Source organism: Symphalangus syndactylus, chromosome 10 (genome assembly GCF_028878055.3).
Source record: "Symphalangus syndactylus isolate Jambi chromosome 10, NHGRI_mSymSyn1-v2.1_pri, whole genome shotgun sequence".
Taxonomy (NCBI): domain Eukaryota; kingdom Metazoa; phylum Chordata; class Mammalia; order Primates; family Hylobatidae; genus Symphalangus; species Symphalangus syndactylus.
The window spans coordinates 90,256,457-90,275,006 of NC_072432.2; the positions used below are offsets into that span (position 1 = coordinate 90,256,457).

The 18,550-nt window shown below is 49.5% G+C and overlaps 1 protein-coding gene across 13 annotated transcripts in view; it reads left to right on the plus strand.

The window, feature by feature from the left end:
* The window catches only part of FMNL3 (formin like 3), a 63,319-nt gene that overhangs the window by 36,743 nt on the left and 8,026 nt on the right, over nucleotides 1-18,550 (plus strand). For 4 of the 13 annotated variants that reach the window (XM_055294956.2, XM_055294955.2, XM_063610487.1 and 1 more), the window contains 12 exons: nucleotides 2,422-2,505; nucleotides 4,763-4,843; nucleotides 5,062-5,138; nucleotides 8,934-9,017; nucleotides 12,375-12,527; nucleotides 13,776-13,884; nucleotides 14,380-14,456; nucleotides 14,784-14,877; nucleotides 16,289-16,363; nucleotides 16,967-17,077; nucleotides 17,392-17,541; nucleotides 17,940-18,041. In XM_055294956.2, the coding sequence (XP_055150931.1) occupies nucleotides 2,422-2,505; nucleotides 4,763-4,843; nucleotides 5,062-5,138; nucleotides 8,934-9,017; nucleotides 12,375-12,527; nucleotides 13,776-13,884; nucleotides 14,380-14,456; nucleotides 14,784-14,877; nucleotides 16,289-16,363; nucleotides 16,967-17,077; nucleotides 17,392-17,541; nucleotides 17,940-18,041 (1,197 nt within the window). The remainder of the gene's footprint in view (nucleotides 1-2,421; nucleotides 2,506-4,762; nucleotides 4,844-5,061; nucleotides 5,139-8,933; nucleotides 9,018-12,374; nucleotides 12,528-13,775; nucleotides 13,885-14,379; nucleotides 14,457-14,783; nucleotides 14,878-16,288; nucleotides 16,364-16,966; nucleotides 17,078-17,391; nucleotides 17,542-17,939; nucleotides 18,042-18,550) is intronic. The other 9 variants (XM_063610485.1, XM_063610484.1, XM_063610488.1 and 6 more) reach the window with 3 other exon arrangements.

Below are 18,550 nucleotides of genomic sequence, written 5' to 3' on the forward strand. Positions count from 1 at the left end.
TTTTCATGGCACAGACTTGGGAGAAATGGTCAGATGTCAGCAATGTGTTTAGGATATGCACAGAGCTAGGACCAGTCCTGAGGACTGTTTCTGCTCAGTTCTGTCTTGAATTCATCTGGCAGCAGCCTGGCCCCAGTTAGACTGAGTTAGGAGCTCTACTCTGGGTTGACCTTTGAGTCCTTGTTTTGTTGAGGCCTCTTGCTCCTGTCCTGCTGTCCACACGGGTATGCTGAGATTGGCCCTTAACAAAGTAGTTTCAGAGAGAACATTCCAGGCTTGTGTCTGACCTGTGAAGAGGACTCAGCCTCACTTTCTTGTGGAAGTTCAGGCAGATGCATAGTGCAGCAGGAACCATGGGGAGAGCTGTGATGTGGGGCTTCCTTCTCCTTCTTTGTTTCTCTCACCTGCCCCACTTCTTTGGTCCTAAATTCTTCCATGTATAAATTCCAACCGAAGACTTCAACCCTACTTCCTTTTTGAGCTATAGTGACCTCGTTTCCAGCCAGTAGCTGGGCTTGTAGCTCAGACCTGGGACCTCTTACACATAGGTTTATTATCACCTTACTGCCCCCACTAGATGCATGTTGGGAGCTGGAGATGGTAAAAATAGACACAGCACTTTAGGGGCTAGATGAGTATACAGCTGGTTTAGGAGTATATCTGAGTTATGTATATAATAAATAGATAATATGACAGAATAAATGTTTAGGGATTTTCTTTTGGTTCCATCGAAAGTTAGAGGACCTCCTTCTAGGATTTGTTTGCCTCTTCTGGAATAATGCAAGGCCTATGTGACTCCTCAGGGACCCTGGATGCACACAGTTCGTGTCCCCAGGGATGAGGATGCCAAGAATTGGGCAGAGATAAATGAAGTGGTCATGCTTGGGTTACCAGGGAGTTAGAGCTGAACTTGGACAGTAGCTAAAGGAGAGAAAGATGAGAGGCAGCCTTCTAGGTGGCTGGCACTATGCTTGGGAAGAAGCTGAATTTGTGGGAAGTCACATGGGTGATCCGCAGCTGCGACACTTCGGGTAGGGGATCATATTTGATTCAAGATTACAAGGGAGCAGGTACAGTGGTCTGATTAAAGTGTCAGACTGCCTTTATTCTTTTTTGTTTGTGTGTTTTATTTTGTTGAGATGGAATCTTTCTCTGTTGCCCAGGCTGGAGTACAGTGGCGTGATCTTGGCTCACTGCAACCTCCACCTCCCAGGTTCAAGCAATTCTTCTGCCTTGGCAACCCGAGTAGCTGGGACTACAGGTGTGTGCTACTGCACCCAGCTAATTTTTGAATTTTTGGTAGAGATAGGATTTTGCTATGTTGGCCAGGTTGGCCTTGAACACCTGGCCTCAAGTGATCTGCCCACCTCAGCCTCCCAAAGTGCTGGGATTACAGGTGTGAGCTACTGCATCTGGCCCAGACTGCCTTTAGAGGTAAGGGCTGTGACCTGGAACAAAGACAGCCAGACTGATGAGAAGAAAGGTTTGGCTGAATGGGGATAAAAGTAGGGAACGTAGCCTCCTAGCATGGGTAGGGCTAGTCCATGGATGAAATCCTTAGGCTTCACTCACTCATTCTCTCGTACCTTATTCAGTCACCAAACAGTGGTGAACAAAATAAAATGATTCTTGGGCTGTCCTTCAAATAGCCTATATTAGAGTGGCTTGCCAAGGGGTTAGGGTGCTTTGCTGTGTCTTAATTAATTGGGAGGTGTTTCATAAGTAATTTGCTACTAACAATTAAAGTCTGGTACTTTTGTGAATTTTTGCCTAAAATTTTTTTCTAAAAAAATTTAAGCAGTTATCTTCATGCTAATGTTCTTCTCATTCACTTGTATGCTGATATGGGCAAGAGGGTCACAGTTAAAGCGTCTACATAGGTTGTGGGTGGCTCAGGATTCGCCCATGGGAGTGGATGTTGTAGGCAAGTTGCCCGTCTCTCAGGTTATGGGGGAAAAGCAAACTAAAAAAAATTGCTGCTTTAACCTGGTGGGTTTTCAAATTTTTTGACCCATCTCATGTTCCCGTCACATTTTATGGTATGATGTATGTATATGACATATTTGTGTATATACTTAAAATATAAAAGAAACTAAAGCTTCACAAAACATTATTTATACTTCCTACTTGCAATGAATTCTGGTATCTTCTATCCTATTTTAATCTGCTCGTTTTCATTTAAAATGAGTTAATTTTGACTCATTAAATTGATTCTACTACCAGTGGTTAGGAAAACATTGCTCAACCAAACATGAAAGGGAGGCTGGAGGACTGTTCCACCTTTCCAAGCCTGCCTTATCAGCGATGGAGTGTCAGGGTGAAGTCTGAGGGCCCAGTAGCAGAAAGGTGTGGGCAGTCTAGTCTTTCTCTTTTCCAGATGAGGGGAGGTTTCAGCCTTGTTGACTCAGGTTCTCTCCTCAGAGCTCCATGAACCTGCCTCCAGACAAGGCCCGGCTCCTGCGGCAGTATGACAATGAGAAGAAATGGGATCTGATCTGTGACCAGGTATGGGGTTTGGGAAAGAGGAGGGAGGTGGGGAGTTGTGTCTTGGGCTGGCTAAGGCTGTGGGGCCAAAGGCATTGAGTGCAGCTCTGGGTTCCTTGAGGAACCCTGGCCTAAGCTTGGCCTCATCTGTGTTCACTTGCTTTTCCAAGAGGATTCTCATAACAGAGACAGAGCTGGCAGGCCAAGTTCCCCTCTAGCTCCCACAAAGAGCTGTCTTGATTTCTTCCAATGGGCAATAGTATAAGGGGGTTTGTGTAGATCAGGAGTCAGGATTGGCTGTGCAGGTTCAGGGCTGTGCCGGGCAGGGTGCTCAAAGGACTGTTGATCTCTCATTCTGTCTTAGCCCTGGCAAATAGCAGGGTCTTTCTCATTATCTCAGGGCCTCTAGGAATGAGAAGCCCCAGACTCTAGTCTTTTGTTCCCAAATCTCAGAAGAGTCAAGGTCTGGAAACTCTCCCTGCATGAACAGTGTTGAGAGCTGGAAGAGAATAGAAATCATTACTTTGCTGAGAGTTGAGAGTCTTCTAACACATATGACCTGGCTCTTTCCCTTGCATACATTTGAAGATCATGAGTCACGAGTCTGTGAACTCAGACAGGCCTGTATGCAGGGCTGGGAGAGTTGGCTTTTACCTTTTTACATCTTGGTAGAGATGGAAGTATCTGGCAGTGTGGGTAGTGTCTTTACCCAGCACTTTGCCATGTACAATTTTATTATTTATTTTCAGGCTCTGGGTGAGATAATAATAGGTAACATTTATTGAGTGCTTGTTATGGACCAAGTACTCAACACACTGAAGTATCTCATTTAATCATCACAGAACCCTCTGAGGAAGGCAATGTTGGCATTTTATAGATGAAGAACCCAAGGCTCAGTAACTTGCCTAATGCTAGTAGGTGATGAAGCCAGGGCTGAGCTCAGGCAAGCAGATGCTAAGTCTGTGTTAACTGTTCTGTTCCACTGCCTCTCCAGGTCATGCTGCTTGACATAAGCTAGGAGTATGCTTCAGAGATTTTAGTCCAAGTCCCTTCTCCACCAAAGGTCCATATCCTTGTGTTCTGCATTAAGAAGAGTTGGTTAGCACCTGCTTGGGGTTTGGAGAACAGTAACCCTTTGATATTGAGGTTCTTTAATTGATCCTCAGTCTTTCCTAGGTCAGATAATTTCAGCTGTTCCTCACACCTTTCGTTTTTTTCTTCGATTTGTTTTTAGGTCCTATTCTCTAACATTATATCATTCTCCTGGACATTTTTCAGCCCCTCCACCCACCAGCTCTTCAGGTATCTTGGTGGTGGCAGCTCTAATAGGACCAGAATGCTAAGGGGTACTCCCTGAGTTTCTTTTTGGGTCAGATAAAGGGTTGGGCTAAAGTAGGGCATGGTCCCAGGTCCTATGTAGAAGGGAATCGAGGGATGACCTTGCTGAATGCAGCCTTCAGTATTTGAGGTTGCTTTGGATTGCTGGAGTCTGGGCAAGGAGCAGTGTTTGCAGCCCTGAGCTGTGTCAGCTCAGCAAAACCATTCCAGTCCCAACTGCAGAGTTCATTGCTGAGAAAGTTGGATTCTACAAGGCCAAGCTCCTCTCCCCTTGGCCTTCCTAACCCATATCCATTAGTTGGCCAGGCAGTGAACAGCATTTCCCAATCATATCTTTTTAAAATTTTTTTTCTTAGAGAGGGATCACACTCTGTTGCCCAGGCTGGAGTGCAATGGCATGATCATATCTTACTGTAGCCTCAAACTCCTGGGCTCAAGGGATCCTCCCACCTCAGCCTAAGTAGCCAGGGCTACAGGCGTGTGGTAGCCACCATGCCTGGCTAATTTTTGAAGTTTTTTTTGTAGAGACAGAGTCTTTATGTTATCCAGACTATTCTCAAACTCCTGGCCTCAAGCAGTCCTCCTGCCTCGGCCTCCCAAGCCCAATTGATTATGTCTTTATTTTGGGTGCCATTCACAACTCTGTAATCCCCAACATCTTTGTAGCAAGCAGCACACTTTTAGAATACTTGTTGACATAGAAAAACATTTTAGGCTCAGGGAGCACTAATTGGAGGAGGAGGAGATGGCAACAGATGGGAACACCTGGGGATAAGTCAAGGAAGGGAACCTCAAGTTTAGGTGATGTCTAGAGCCAGGTGACAACTTGGAGAGGCTGAGCCCCCCTCACACTGAACACTGTGAGTGCTCCTCTTCCTCAGCGCCCTCCTCAGGTCTCTGGTTGTCTTTGTGGACACGCAGATGCATGTTTCCCTTACAGGAGCGATTCCAGGTGAAGAACCCTCCCCACACTTACATTCAGAAACTCCAGAGCTTCTTGGACCCCAGTGTAACTCGGAAGGTGAAGTATGAGGCAGAGAGTCCCCGTCTTGCCACCCTTTATAGTCCTGTGGGCTTTGGGGGCAAACCCTTTAACTTGGATATTGGACATCTGTTTCTGAGCATTGGGAGTTGGATTTCAGGGTTCTGTGGCCAGGGGCCTGGAATGGCTGGCCAGTAATGGAGGGAAAGTCTATAACTGCCCTCTTGTATTCCCCTCCTTTTCTACCCTTTTTACAGAAGTTCAGGAGGAGGGTGCAGGAGTCAACCAAAGTACTAAGGGAGCTGGAGATCTCTCTTCGCACCAACCACATTGGGTGAGTTGGATTGGCCGAGCCTCTTCACCTGGCCCCAGGCTGTTGGCTGGGCACACAGGGTCTTGTGTCCTCCGAGGATGGTGTTCCTGTTCATCTTCCCTGCCATGGGGCAGAGTTGCCCCTTGAATGGCTTCTGGCTCCCCAGAGCTTTGGACTGGTTCTTTTCTGGCTTTTCCACCCCCTCAGCTCTGCCAGCTGCTGACTAGATGTTTCTGGCAAGCTTGAGGCCTCTCCTGGGGTCCTCTGCCTGTGGCTTTGAGTGGAAGACATTCCCACAGCAGTTGAGACAAGTCTGCCTGTGGCCTGGTGCTGGGCCAAGCAAGGCCCAGAGAAGGCTGAGGGTGGGGGGAACATACTGTATTGGGTAGCTGAGACCTAATTCCCATTCAGTGACTATTTGGACTTTTTGGTGCCTGGAAGATTATTTGCTTGTTTGGGAGAAGATAATCTTAGTTCATGAGCAGAAGAAGCTTCCTTAAGCACCAGGAAAGATGTAAGGCAGTGGGGGCCAGGAGCTGAATGTTTTCTATATTCACAGACCCTGGTGCCTCCAACCCATTGATAGGGCCCTTAGGAACTGTGTGAGTCTTTTTTTTTTTCCAGTGCCTGAGTGGGAAACCAGGAATTGCTGAACAAGCAAAGAGCTAATGTGTGAGGTACAGTGAAAGAGGGTATTGGCCTCAGTGTTATGAAACTGTAATCAGCAAAGGTATATGCAAAGGTATATGAAAGTGAGAGAGAAAGAGAGAAAGTGTGTATATGTGTGCTTATGCAAAAGGACAGTGAGGGACACGTGATATAGAACTGCAGGCAGGGGTATAGACCTGATGGGAGGGCCTGGCACAAATGTCCAGTGCTTATGAGTGAGCAGTGGAGGCCCGGGTGGGGGTGGGGTGCCCAGGCTTCCTGACAGTGGGGTAGGGACAGCCAAATGACATCATCAGCCTTTCCCCTCGTGTCGTAGCAGCAGCCCTCATCCGCCCCCAGGGCAAGCCTTCCCAGGGTTCTTCAGAGGGAGGGGACACCTGTGTGTAGCCAGCTGTAGCAGCAATCACAAGGGAAACAGCACAGGAGAGAACAGGAAAGGGATGGTTCCTGGCCTCAGTAACTGTGCTCTCGTGGCCAGAGTATGGCTTCTGTACCTCATCTGTGAATCAGACATTGAAAGCCAAGCCACTGAGAAAGGTGTGGCCAAGCTCTTCCTTTGTTTGGTCAGTCCTTCAGTGACTTCACCAACTTCACTGACTGAAGGACAAAGTGGCAGGGGCTGCTTAGTACCCCTGTGTGTGAGGGCAAGAAGGACACCGATGGCAACCCTGAGTGCTGCTTGCCACCCTGAGCCCCCTACCACTCCGCATTCCTCCATAGGTCCCTTTTGTCCCTCTCAGCCCTTCTGTCTTCTATTTGTTTGTTTGTTTTTTAAGACAGGATCTTGCTCTGTTGCCCAGGATGAAATACAGTGACATGATCATGACTCACTGCAGCCTCAACTTCCAGGGCTCAAGTGATCCTCCTATCCCAGCCTCCCAAGTAGCTGGGAGCACAGGCACACACCCATGCCTGGCCATTTTATTTTATTTATTTATTTGTATTTTGAGATGGAGTCTAGCTCTGTTGCCCAGGCGCCATCTCGGCTCACTGCAACCTCTGTCTCCCAGGCTCAAGCCATTCTACCTCTGCCTTCCGAATAGCTGGGACTACAGGCGTGTACCACCACACCCAGCTAATTTTTGTATTTTTAGTAGAGACGAGGTTTCACTGTGTTGGTCAGGCTGGTCTCAAACTTATGGGCTCAAGTGATCTGCCTGTCTTGGCCTTTCAAAGTGCTGGGATTACAGACGTGAGCCACCATGCCTGGCCTGCCTGGCCATTTAAAAAAAAAAAAATTTAGTAGAGACAGAGTTTAGCCTTGTTGCCTAGGCTGGTCTTGAACTCCTAGGTTCAAGTGATCCTCCTTGAGGATCCCAAAGTGGAGTCACTAGTACCCAGCCTTGTTTTCTTGATTAAGTCTTGCTGTAGTCATCTGAGGATAGGGGTGTGCTTTTATTGGGAGAAGGCCACAAAGCAGTTTATGACAGTCTCTGCTGCCTGCCCCCTCTACCTGGTGCCTGCCCCTCTGGCTGCTGGCCAGGAGCTAGGTCCAAAGCAGCGTGGTTCCCAGGCCTGGGGCCTCTTGGCAGTTGGCACACAAGTTAGAGGTCCTGGACCTGGTCCTTTCTTCCCAGGGAATAGCTCAGTGCCTGGCATTTTAGGCATGCCTGCCATCTGAACTGCGGCTTCTCTGGGTAGAGTTATGTGGAAGGACCAGGATCCTTCCTGGATTTCTGGGCAGGAAGAGTTTGTCAGATTGTGGGTGCTTCAGGATGGTAGGAACCCAGGGCAAGGTGGGGAGAGGAGGATCCTGCTTTGGTCACAGCCTGCTCAGCCCCAGGGCTTGCAGAAGTGGAGTGTGCAAGAGCAGCAGATGGGAACTCAGGTTCTGGAGAGGGACAGGCTGGGAAGTGGGATTCCAGAGCCTCTCCAGCTCCTCTTTCCCTGGTTTGTATTGGTTTCTGTGCCTTGCCTAAGCACCCTTTAACCTCTCCTCAAAGTGTCAAGATCCCGAAATAGCAGTATAGACTCAGACAGGAAATGAGAAGGGGGTGGGGAGCTGGAGAGCAGACAGACAGGAAACGGGAGGCCTGTTGGCCCCCAGAGAGGAAGCTAACTTCAGGCAGCTCCGGTGTCAGTCAGCTTCAGCCAGAGCCTGCTGCCAAATCTCAGCTGGGCCTGGTGTTGTAGCTCCAGAGTCTCTCTGTAGCTTGGAGTGTGGCTGGCCAACATGGCGCTGGTTTTCCAGCTATTGGGGAGAAGAGGCTCCGCAGGGCAGTTTGTGCAGAGCTTTCCTATAAAGACCTCCAGAAATTCTGAAGGAGTAGAGCACTCTAGATTAGGGTTTCATCCTGAGCATTTTATGTTTCTGCTATGGAATGAACTTGTCATATAACAGTTCCCTAGATTTGCCCTTGACTTTCATTCCAGGAATATCTCAGCCCAAAAGGACTGAAAGCAGAAGGGAAAATAATGCCCTGGGATATGGTCCTTAGGTGCTTTGTTGTCTACCTTCCTGGCTGAGGGGGGCCCACGTACTCAGGTTGACCCTGAGTGGTCATAGACATCCTGGAGTTCCTTGAATTCCTGATCATCCCTCATGCTTTTTCGGGTTCTGCCAAAGTCAACATGACTAAATACAGAACTCCTATACATCTCTGTTTGCTCACTGCTTTCCAAAACTCCTCTCCTTAAACTTGGTAGAGAGTGTTTTGCTCCAGGATGCCTCTGTTCCAGAGCTCTCCTTGACCCTTCCTGCTGGGGTCTTGACTGAGGCTTCAGTCAAGTTGGAGACTTGCTGGCTTCGGTCAAGCACAACTCTGCACACGGGCCTGTAGTAAATGCTCTTGATGCTTCCTAAATTCTTCTAACAAACACTGAGCAAGGACATGTGGAGGGATGCAGAAAATAATTGAGCCAGGGTCTGGCCCTTAAGGAGGGAGTACCTGAGAGCTTGTTTGTCTAAAGCACCTTCACGATAAAGCAAGTGGCATTAGAAGGGCCTGAACTTTCGCCATCCCTGACTTCCCTGCCTAGGGGAAGTCCATGACCGTGGATGGGTCTGTCATGGGTTTTGATCTTCGGAATTTTCTTAGCTTGGTGCTGGGTTCCAGGAGGAGGAGGTGTTGGGTCAGAGGCATGTCACCCTCCTCATCCTTGACCCACTTTAGCAGACCCCTTCCACTGTGTTTCCTTTATCTGCAGGTGGGTGCGGGAATTTCTGAATGATGAAAACAAAGGCCTGGATGTGCTGGTGGATTACCTGTCCTTTGCCCAGTGCTCTGTCATGTGAGTACCACCCCGGGGCTAAGGTTGGGGACCAGTTGGGGGAGGACATAGCTCCATTCTACTTTGATAAGGAAGGGTGAGAGTTCAACAATGAAGATGGAAATGGGAATCCTGGACAGGAGGGAGCAGCCCAAGCAGTGGTGTGGAAGTAGGCAGGCAAGCCCGGAGATGTCTGGGGATCAGTGAAGAATGGCACTTGGCTGGAGTAGAAGATAAGATGCAGTTTGGAGAACAGGAGAGAGATGGAAAGGGAGCTTGGAATCAGAACCCAAGGCTTCCAAATGCCAAGCTGTGAGCAATCCAGGGAAATGTCCTGGCTTCTGGTAGAGATGCCTTGGTGGGATCCATTCATCTTTGCAGAGTTGAGTCTTCCAGAAGCAACTTTGGGTTTCCAGATGTGAGAAGGTTACTCCAGGTCATTGTTGAAGAACCCAGGAACAGTGAGCATGATGACCTTTTGACCTGGATAGAAAAATGAAGTATTAAGGAGTCTTTTTCTAGCAGGCAGGGGGGCTTGGAGGCAGCCAGAAGTGAGTTAGCACAGAAAAGGTGGCCTGGTATAGTGGAAGGAATGAGGGCTCTTGAGTCAGACAAAGCTGGGTTTGGGTTTCAGTTCTGTTATTTACTATCTGTGTGACTTCAAAGCAAGTTTGTATCTTCTTCTATGAAAGGAGATCCACATTCCAGGGTTGTTGTGAAAATTAGATGATAACGTGTGTTAAAGCACTTAGTATTGTTTGGAACATACCGGGTCTGTATTGTGGTAGCAGATCTATTGTTAATTTCATTATTATTATTTAAAGTGGCATACCCTACCACAGTTACCTGAATATATGGAATTACATAATAAACACAATGACCAACACATTTAGACTTACACCTAAGACAGGTCAGCCTTAGGGAGACCAATCTTCCCAGTTTGCCCATAACTTTCCCTAGTTTTCCCCAGCATCCCAGGAAACTCCTCCATCCTAGGACTTAGCCCTAACATTTTTTTGAAACAGGGTCTTGCTGAGTTGCCCAGGCTGGAGTGCAGTGGCATGATCGTGGCTCACTGCAGGCTTGACTTCCTGGGCTCGAGCAGTCCTCCTGCCTCAGTCCTGCCTCAGCCTTGCTGAGTAGCTGGGACCACAGGTGTATACCACCAAGCTTAGCTAACTTTTTGTGTGTTTTTAGTAGGGACGGGGTTTCACCATGCTGCCCAGGCTGGCCTCGAACTCCTGGGCTCAAGCCACCCACCCTGCCTTGGCCTTCCAAAGTGCTGGGATTGCAGGTGTGAGCCGCTGCTCCCGACCAGTTTCCACTTTTCTAACTACTGTCCTTGCCCCCTTGGCCATTCTCGTTTGTCCAGCAGGTCTTCAGTGTCATCTCCTTAGGAATTTGATGCTTCGTCTATGTTCGGCACCTCTCACCTTTTCCAGGTTATCTTGTTAAAACCAAGAGTGGCCCACTTGGCATTCTTGTCTCAGCAGAAGTCATACCTCGTGTGATTCTCTTATCTCTTAAAAAAAAATATTTTTATAGAAAGAAATGAAAAACATTTGGTGAAATAATTTTTCTTAAAAAATTCAGAGCTTTAGTAAAAAATATAGCTCATTTTTCCAAATAAGCCTATTTCTCTTACTTGAAAAGCAAACAAATTCCAGCCGCCCTAAACCAAGAGTACCCTGGAACCTCAGTACTGTCCTCAGTAGTGTCCATGGCAGTACCTTTGATTCTGTTTTTAAAAAAGAAGGACTTTGTGTGGGGCAGAGAGTGTGTGTTTCAGGAAGGATTGAGAGGGAAAGGGTGAGGCTAAATAGAGTTGGAGTGAAGATATAATTGTTTGTAAACTGCATATACCAGTACAAGAGGATACAGTGTTACTGATGGAATCAGCAAGCTGTTTCCCTGTCAGGAGGTTCCTCTGATGTCTACTTGAGAGCCCCATTAAACACCTCCTGATCATGAGGACACTAAAGCCTGCTCCCACTTCCTTTGGAACATTCTGACATCCGTAAATATCCCTTCCTATTCCAGAAAGCCTCAACCTCTGTGCCTTTGACCCCATATCTGAGCAGAATGCTTCTTGGGGGAGAAGAACCTGTAAGAGATGCTCCCTTAGTCTTTAATGACCTACATGGAGGAAGAGGACAAGAAGGAGGAGAGGGACTGTTTCTCAGAGGGTATATCCTGAAGTGAGGATGATAAGAGAGGAGTCCCTGTGAGTTTGTGATCTTGGCCATCTTCCTTGTCCTGGCCACATTGACAAACTGCTGACAGTTGGCTGGGCGCAGTGGCTCACACATGTAATCCCAGAGCTTTGGGAGGCCAAGATGAGAGATTGCTTGAGCCCAGGAGTTTTAAGACCAGCCTTGGTAACATAGCAAGACTCCATCTCTACAAGAAAATTTTAAAAAATTAGCCAGGCATGGTGGCATGCACCTGTAGTCCCAGCTACTCAGGAGGCTGAGGCTGGAGGATTGCTTAAGGCCAGGAGTTAGAGGTTACAGTGAGCCATGACTGTGCCACTGTATTCCAGCCTGGGCCACAGAGTGAGATCCTGTCTCTTAAAAAAATAATAATAATTGCCGATCGTGGAAGACATCTGTTCCAGGAGCAGAAAGTGACAAACCATTCAACTCCTGCAGAGGCTAGACTACAGGACCCTGGTCCACAATCTCAACTTGTAATTTCTTCCCCCAGGGAAACTGAAGCCCAGGGAGCCTGTATACCTGAAAAACCTAGAAACCTCAAGTAGCCAGAACCATAGAGAACCTGGTCATTAAAACCCAGTGCTAAGATGGGGCAGTGGTGCTCCTCCAAACAATAAAGGACTGTCCCACTCTGGGTTTGCCAGAACCCCCTTTCCCTTCCATTCAGTCCTGCCATCCAGAATCAAAGCACTGAAAGGCCCTTTGGTTGCTGGCATTTGCCAACTAGCAAGACCTGCAGTTGGCCCATTCCCCACGATTCCCTCTATGGGGCAGATTCTTCATGGGGAGCCACAGCTTCCTGGAGATGTCCCATCTAAGCTGGGAGTGCAGAAAGACTGCCATCTCCTGAGTGGCCCATGGGGAGGACACTCCTGGAATTTCCTGGCCGGTGGGGAGCAGAGGAGTTGGCCTCCATCAGCTTCCCATCTCCTTAGACTCCCCTCCTGGTTGCTGCCTGTGCTTCTTCTGCTGCTGTTCTGTGTTAGTGGCTCTTCCAGCTAGGATCAGGTCTCTGCTGCCCAGTTCTGCTTTCTCTCCCTGCTACCCCTGCTGCTTGTTGCCCTAGAGGCCTGAAGGGGGGTGGGCTCGCGGGGGGCCTTGGCACTGAATTTCTCCTGTGTATGTGCCTGTGTGTGCGCATGTGTGTCCTTTCATGCTCCAGGTTTGACTTTGAGGGTCTGGAGAGTGGTGACGATGGTGCATTTGACAAACTCCGGTCCTGGAGCAGGTCAATCGAGGACCTGCAGCCACCCAGCGCCCTGTCGGCCCCCTTCACCAACAGCCTCGCTCGCTCTGCGCGCCAGTCTGTGCTCCGGTATGTGTGCTCTTGCTCTGCCCGCCTGCCTCCCACCCTACCCTTCAGTGCAGGTCTCGGGTTCAGCGGTGAGTGCTCATGCTCCTCCCTCCACTCTTGCTTCCAGGCTCAGCTCTCTTGCCCTCTGCCTGCCAGTCTGTCTCTGGTCTGTCCTCTCTGTCTCCTTGACTCTGCCCAGCGGTCTGTCCTGGGTAAGTACATGGTCTCAGCTGCACTCACCCCACGTGGGGTTCCAGCTCTCCCCATTCCTCACCCCTCTCTGGGGGAGCCCTTCATTCCTCTCACTCTGCCATTCCTTCTGGGTCTCTTGAGCAGGGCACATCTCATACAGGTCCGTGGCCTTCACTGGGTGATCCAGCTCCTACTCTCATTCTGTTTCCCTCTAGTTCTTCACTCTGCCCCTTTAGCTGCTTGGAGACCAGCTCCCACCCAGCCTGGCTGCCCCTCTCATTCCCTTCACCTCTTCCTTCAGGCCTTTCTCTCTGAGGCTGCCACATGCTCATTTGTCTGCGTGTCTTAAGAGCCACCCTGCCTGGAGGTAGGTGGATGGACTGGATGACTTCTCAGAGCCCCTTCCTACTCTGGGAGGCTTTCCTTTGGGTCCGATGGCCCTTTCCTTGGTTTCTGTCTCTCTTGTGGCCATGCTTTCCTCCTAGTCTCCTTTGGGTTGTGTCCCTTGGACACTGTTGATTATTCTTGTCATGCATGAGCAGATACTATATGTGTCTCCTCCCTTTTCCATGAAACATCACTGAGAGGGTGGAGGGGTGGTGCAAAGCCAGACATAGGCCTGTGGCCCAACTGAAGCCTTTAGGGGTCGGCTCTGCCTTTTCTGTGATACAGAAGTTGGATGGGAGCCATGATGCTCTTGTCCCACAGATTGTGCAGAAGGTGCAGCAACTGGAAGTGGGTGGAGGGAATGCTCAAATGACTGTCTCTGGAGCCATCTCAGGGACTAGGAAGGCCTACACAACTACTATTTGTATTTTGAAGGATCTCTAGGGTTGGGGCATTGGTTATAAAGCCGGGATCCTGAGTAGTTGCTGACAAAGGTCTGTTTAAGGACGTGAAAACAGGCTGACCACCCTGCCTCCTGCACCCTGTCCCTCTTGGCTGTTGGTACGAGGTGCTATTCCCTATTTTTTGCCACTGCTAAGGGGCAGCTTGCTGTCTGGGTGATGGTGAGTGCCCCTAGATGCTTCACCGGCAGCCTCAGCTCCCACCTGACTGCCTGGCCCATCTCCCCAGGTATAGCACTCTCCCTGGGCGCAGGGCCCTGAAGAACTCCCGCCTAGTGAGCCAGAAGGATGACGTCCACGTCTGTATCCTTTGTCTCAGAGCCATCATGAACTATCAGGTAAGGGGGAAGCACTAGCCATAGGTTCTCTACGTCTTCTGCCTCATCTGCAAAACCAGGAGAGCTAGGAGGGCACCAACTTATAAAAGACAGGTTTGCTGGCCGGGCGCGGTGGCTCACGCCTGTAATCCCAGCACTTTGGGAGGCCGAGGTGGGCGGATCAGGAGGTCAGGAGATCGAGACCATCCTGGCTAACACAGTGAAAACCCCGTCTCTACTAAAAATACAAAAAAATTAGCCGGGCGTGGTGGCGGGCGCCTGTAGTCCCAGCTACTTGGGAGGCTGAGGCAGGAGAATGGCATGAACCTGGGAGGTGGAGCTTGCAGTGAGCCGAGATCGCGCCACCGCACTCCAGCCTGGGCAACAGAGCAAGACTCCGTCTCAAAAAAAAAAAAAAAAAAGACAGTTTTGCTGGTGGGCCTACGGTCAAGGAGATTGGCTGGGCTCTCCCTTCCCCACAGTCAAGGTCCCCTCCTTCTGTCCTTTCCCTTGCAGTATGGATTCAACCTGGTCATGTCCCACCCCCATGCTGTCAATGAGATTGCACTTAGCCTAAATAACAAGAATCCAAGGTGAGTTCCTTCCCTCCCCTTTCCTCCCCACTCTGTCCAGGGCTCTGGAGATCTGTAAACCATGTATTCCTGACAAGTTCTGCCTGGCCTTGGAGTCCTGTCAGAGCCTTGGTTTGGCCCCCTCACCTCTGCTGGAGGAGAAGTGTCCCTGGCTCTCCTCTGGTCTACACAGCTTAGTAAGGGAGCAAGCCCTCTTTTTCCCACCCTCTCTCCTCACCACTGAGGCTTTCTCCACTCTCCAATAGGACTTAACCCAGTCAGGGAAGTGAACTGTGTAGTTGTCAGGATGGGGAGTTAGGGTGTTAATCTTCCTTCTTCACCCCTTAGGACCAAAGCCCTTGTCTTAGAGCTTCTGGCAGCTGTGTGTTTGGTGCGAGGAGGTCACGAAATCATCCTTGCTGCCTTTGACAATTTCAAAGAGGTCAGTCTTGGCTTCGTGTGTGTGTGTGTGTTTGTGGGGGAGAAGGCAGGGAGCTGGGTAGGTAAGCACCATTTCCTGTGATCTGCAATGATTTTTAACATCCCAATGCTTGGCTAAGCAGCCTCTCTCCTGAACTCCCACTATTTTTAAAACCAGAACTTTAGTCTTACTAGATCTTCAGGCCAGGAAACCTCCTGATTGGCCAGCTAAAGATACCCTCAGCTAGCTGAGGGCTATAGTCCAATGGTCCTAGTTGGGCCCTGCATCCAAATCACCTAAGGAGCTTGTTAAAAGTACGGATCCCTGTGCTCTAGTTCAGACCCACTGGAGGCCTGAATATATGTACTTAAGTGACTCCCCAGATGGGAGTCTGATGCAGTGAACCCATTGGTAGAACCCAAAGCACATGTGTTTTGAAATGGAAGGAGAAGGTAAGCAAGGATGTCTCCTGGTTTGTTGGCTGTTATTGGTGAGGGGAGAAGGAACTCCTGTGTGGAATTTCCCCCAGCCCCTGGGCCTGCCTCTGAAACCCCTATCTACTTGAACATAGGATTCTTCAACATCCAGCCACAGCTGGTGGTCCCACCCCTTCCTCTTCTTTGGACCTCTTCCCTAGCATCCATTGTTCAAGCCAGGAAACGGCTCTTCCTCCTTGAAGCCCAGAGGCTCAGAGGAGCCTCTAGACCCCTCTCAGAGAGGGCTTTCCTGTACACTGGCCCTTCCCCTGCATCCCCATCAGGACTGCAGCCTCCTGTCTCAGCCATGGCCTTCCTCCCTTCCTCCTTCTTTCCCTCCTTCCTTTAGTAACTTGGCAGCATCAGACCCCTATGTTTCTTCTTGGCCTATCCCCAGAGGCACCCAAAGCCCAGCTTAAGGGCATAGGCTTTACTGAATTCCCTCAGCAATTTGGTGGGGGACCACAGACCCAGAGCCAGATTGCAGGTCCCAGTTTTATTTTCTTTTTTGAGATGGAGTCTCACTCTGTGGCCAGGCTGGACTGCAGTGGCACAATCTCAGCTCACTGGAACTTCCACCTGCCAGGTTCAAGCGATTCTTCTGCCTCTGCCTCTCAAGTAGCTGGGACTACAGGCATGTGCCACCACGCCTGGCTAATTTTTGTATTTTGAGTAGAGATGGGGTTTCACCATGTTGGCCAGGCTGTTCTTGAACTCCTAACCTCAGGTGATCTGCCCACCTCGGCCTCCCAAAGTGCTGGGATTATAGATGTGAGCCACCGCGCCCGGCCCCAGGTTTTCTTTTATAGTGTCCAGAATGGCCTATTTCATATATAGAGTTGTGGTTAAGCTTGGTCTGAACCAGTCCTTTGCCATGATGCTCCTAGGAGCCAGAGCACAGGGGCTTGGGTTCTGTGTGGAGCAGATCCTTTCACTGAGAAAGTTTGCTCATTCAGGTATGCAAGGAGCTGCACCGCTTTGAGAAGCTGATGGAATATTTCCGGAATGAGGACAGCAACATTGACTTCATGGTGAGGAACTGGGCCTGGGTCCAGCACATACCCACCAGGGCTGTGTGTTCCTTGACAACAGGGGTGAGGCCAACAGCGTATCTTGATATTCCATGTAGAGCCCAGAATGATTCTATTCAGCAGATGCTTCTTGTCCACCTGCCCACCCCAGCGAGCTCTTAGAAACTTCAGGACATCATTTGTGTATATCAGATCACCTCCTTTTCCTCTTTTCTGTGGCCTTTTTGTCCTTGAATTGGATCCTTTTTCAGCTGCCCTCCCTTTTCCTAAGCTCTTCCTCTAGCTTCTCTTCCCCTCAGTGCAGGGTCTTCGGCTAGGTGAGGTTGTCTCGAGGAATACCTGCTGATGTACAAAGGAAATCAGATAGCTGTATCTTCACTTACATCTGTTTTTCATGTAATTTACTTGTCTTTATACACTGAATATTAAATGACATTTTTTTAATTAAAATACTCTTATTGCCCCCATAAAGACTTAACTCTTTAATTGACTCCCTATAATTACCCACATGATGATGATATTCTAACAGCCACCTATCCTCCTGGTCTCTTGGCTCTCCTCTGCCCTTCCTGTTGCTGCTTCTCTGGGCCTCCTCTTCTTCAGGTGGCCTGCATGCAGTTCATCAACATCGTGGTGCACTCGGTAGAGGACATGAACTTCCGGGTCCACCTGCAGTATGAGTTTACCAAGCTGGGGCTAGAGGAGTTCCTGCAGGTGAGCTGGTTGGGGTCCTTGTAAGGTGAGGTGCTTTGGGATCAGTTTAGCCATATCACAAATGATTTTTCTTTTATAAGTGCCTAGTCCTTGATGCTCCTGGGACCCTGCCTGTCTTCTGTAGCCTGGGACTCAGGACCTCTGCAGATAACTCCCCAGTCAGGCAGCTCCATGGGGCAAGAATCTGACATGGCCTGCAGCAGGAACTCTTTGGGAAGTGGTGGCGAAGGGGGATGAGGACTAAGACTTTCTCAGAAAGTTCCCCTGATGATCTGCCTGCTCCTACAACTACTCCTACTCTGCTTTTCCCCCAGAAGTCAAGGCACACAGAGAGCGAGAAGCTGCAGGTGCAGATTCAGGCATATCTGGACAACGTGTTTGATGTCGGGGGTTTGTTGGAGGATGCTGAGACCAAGAATGTAGCCCTGGAGAAGGTGGAGGAGTTGGAGGAGCATGTGTCCCATGTAGGTGGTCTTCCTTAGCCTGCCAGAGCCACTGTTGATGGAAGCTCAAGTTACCAGGAATCCTGAGCTGACCCATTTGCCTCCAGGTTGAGTCCCAGGGAGGCTTTAGAACCCACCAGGGCTCTCAAGAGCATACTCAGGCCTGAGCCACTGGATCATCCACCAGTTGGAACACACACCGACCTCCAGGGCTGGGCATGAGGTGGCATTGGTCTTGAGACAGTCAGAATGTGGCCTTTGTCTTGTATCTGTTATTGGAATATAAGGGAACCACCTGACTAAGCTGCCTTTGTGGCCTTGTGTTGAGGGGCCGGATTCAGGTCTTGACTCCCTAGTCAGGCTGTGCTGAGTGCCCAGGCTTTAGGGCCAGCACAGAACCTGCCCTTCCTGTTGTGCAGCTCACAGAGAAGCTTCTGGACCTAGAGAATGAAAACATGATGCGGGTGGCAGAGCTAGAGAAGCAGCTGCTGCAACGGGAGAAGGAACTAGAGAGCATCAAGGTACAAGTACTCTGGGGAAGGCAGTCCCTGACTGATCCTGGGCTCCAGGGCCTTGGGGTTCTGCTTTTTTCCCTGAATCATATCAAGTTCTCTAGGATTTAGATCTTGATTCACCCTTGAGGTACTCAGGTGTGAGTGGGCTGATGATTTCACCCCATTTTTTTTAGTTGGAGAGGAAAGGTGGGGCCAGTGTGAGCCAGACACACACATAAGAGGGTGGGAACAGCTGGGGCACCCACGAGCATTCTGGAGTTCCAACCCAGGCCTCCTCCTACCAGCCCATCCCATTGATTTTTCTCCCCTCTACCCCCATGTTCCTCCCCCAGCCATGTTTAATGAGCAGGGGCAGAGTGACTAAGTGCTCTGTGTATTAGGATGTCCACCAGGTATCCTAAGTTGGCAGGGCAGATGCTCTTCATATTTCATTATCTTCTGTATTTTCTCCTGACTTTTTGTTCATTATAAAGTCATGCCCCCATCCTACTTTCTCTTTCAGAAGAATATATGCT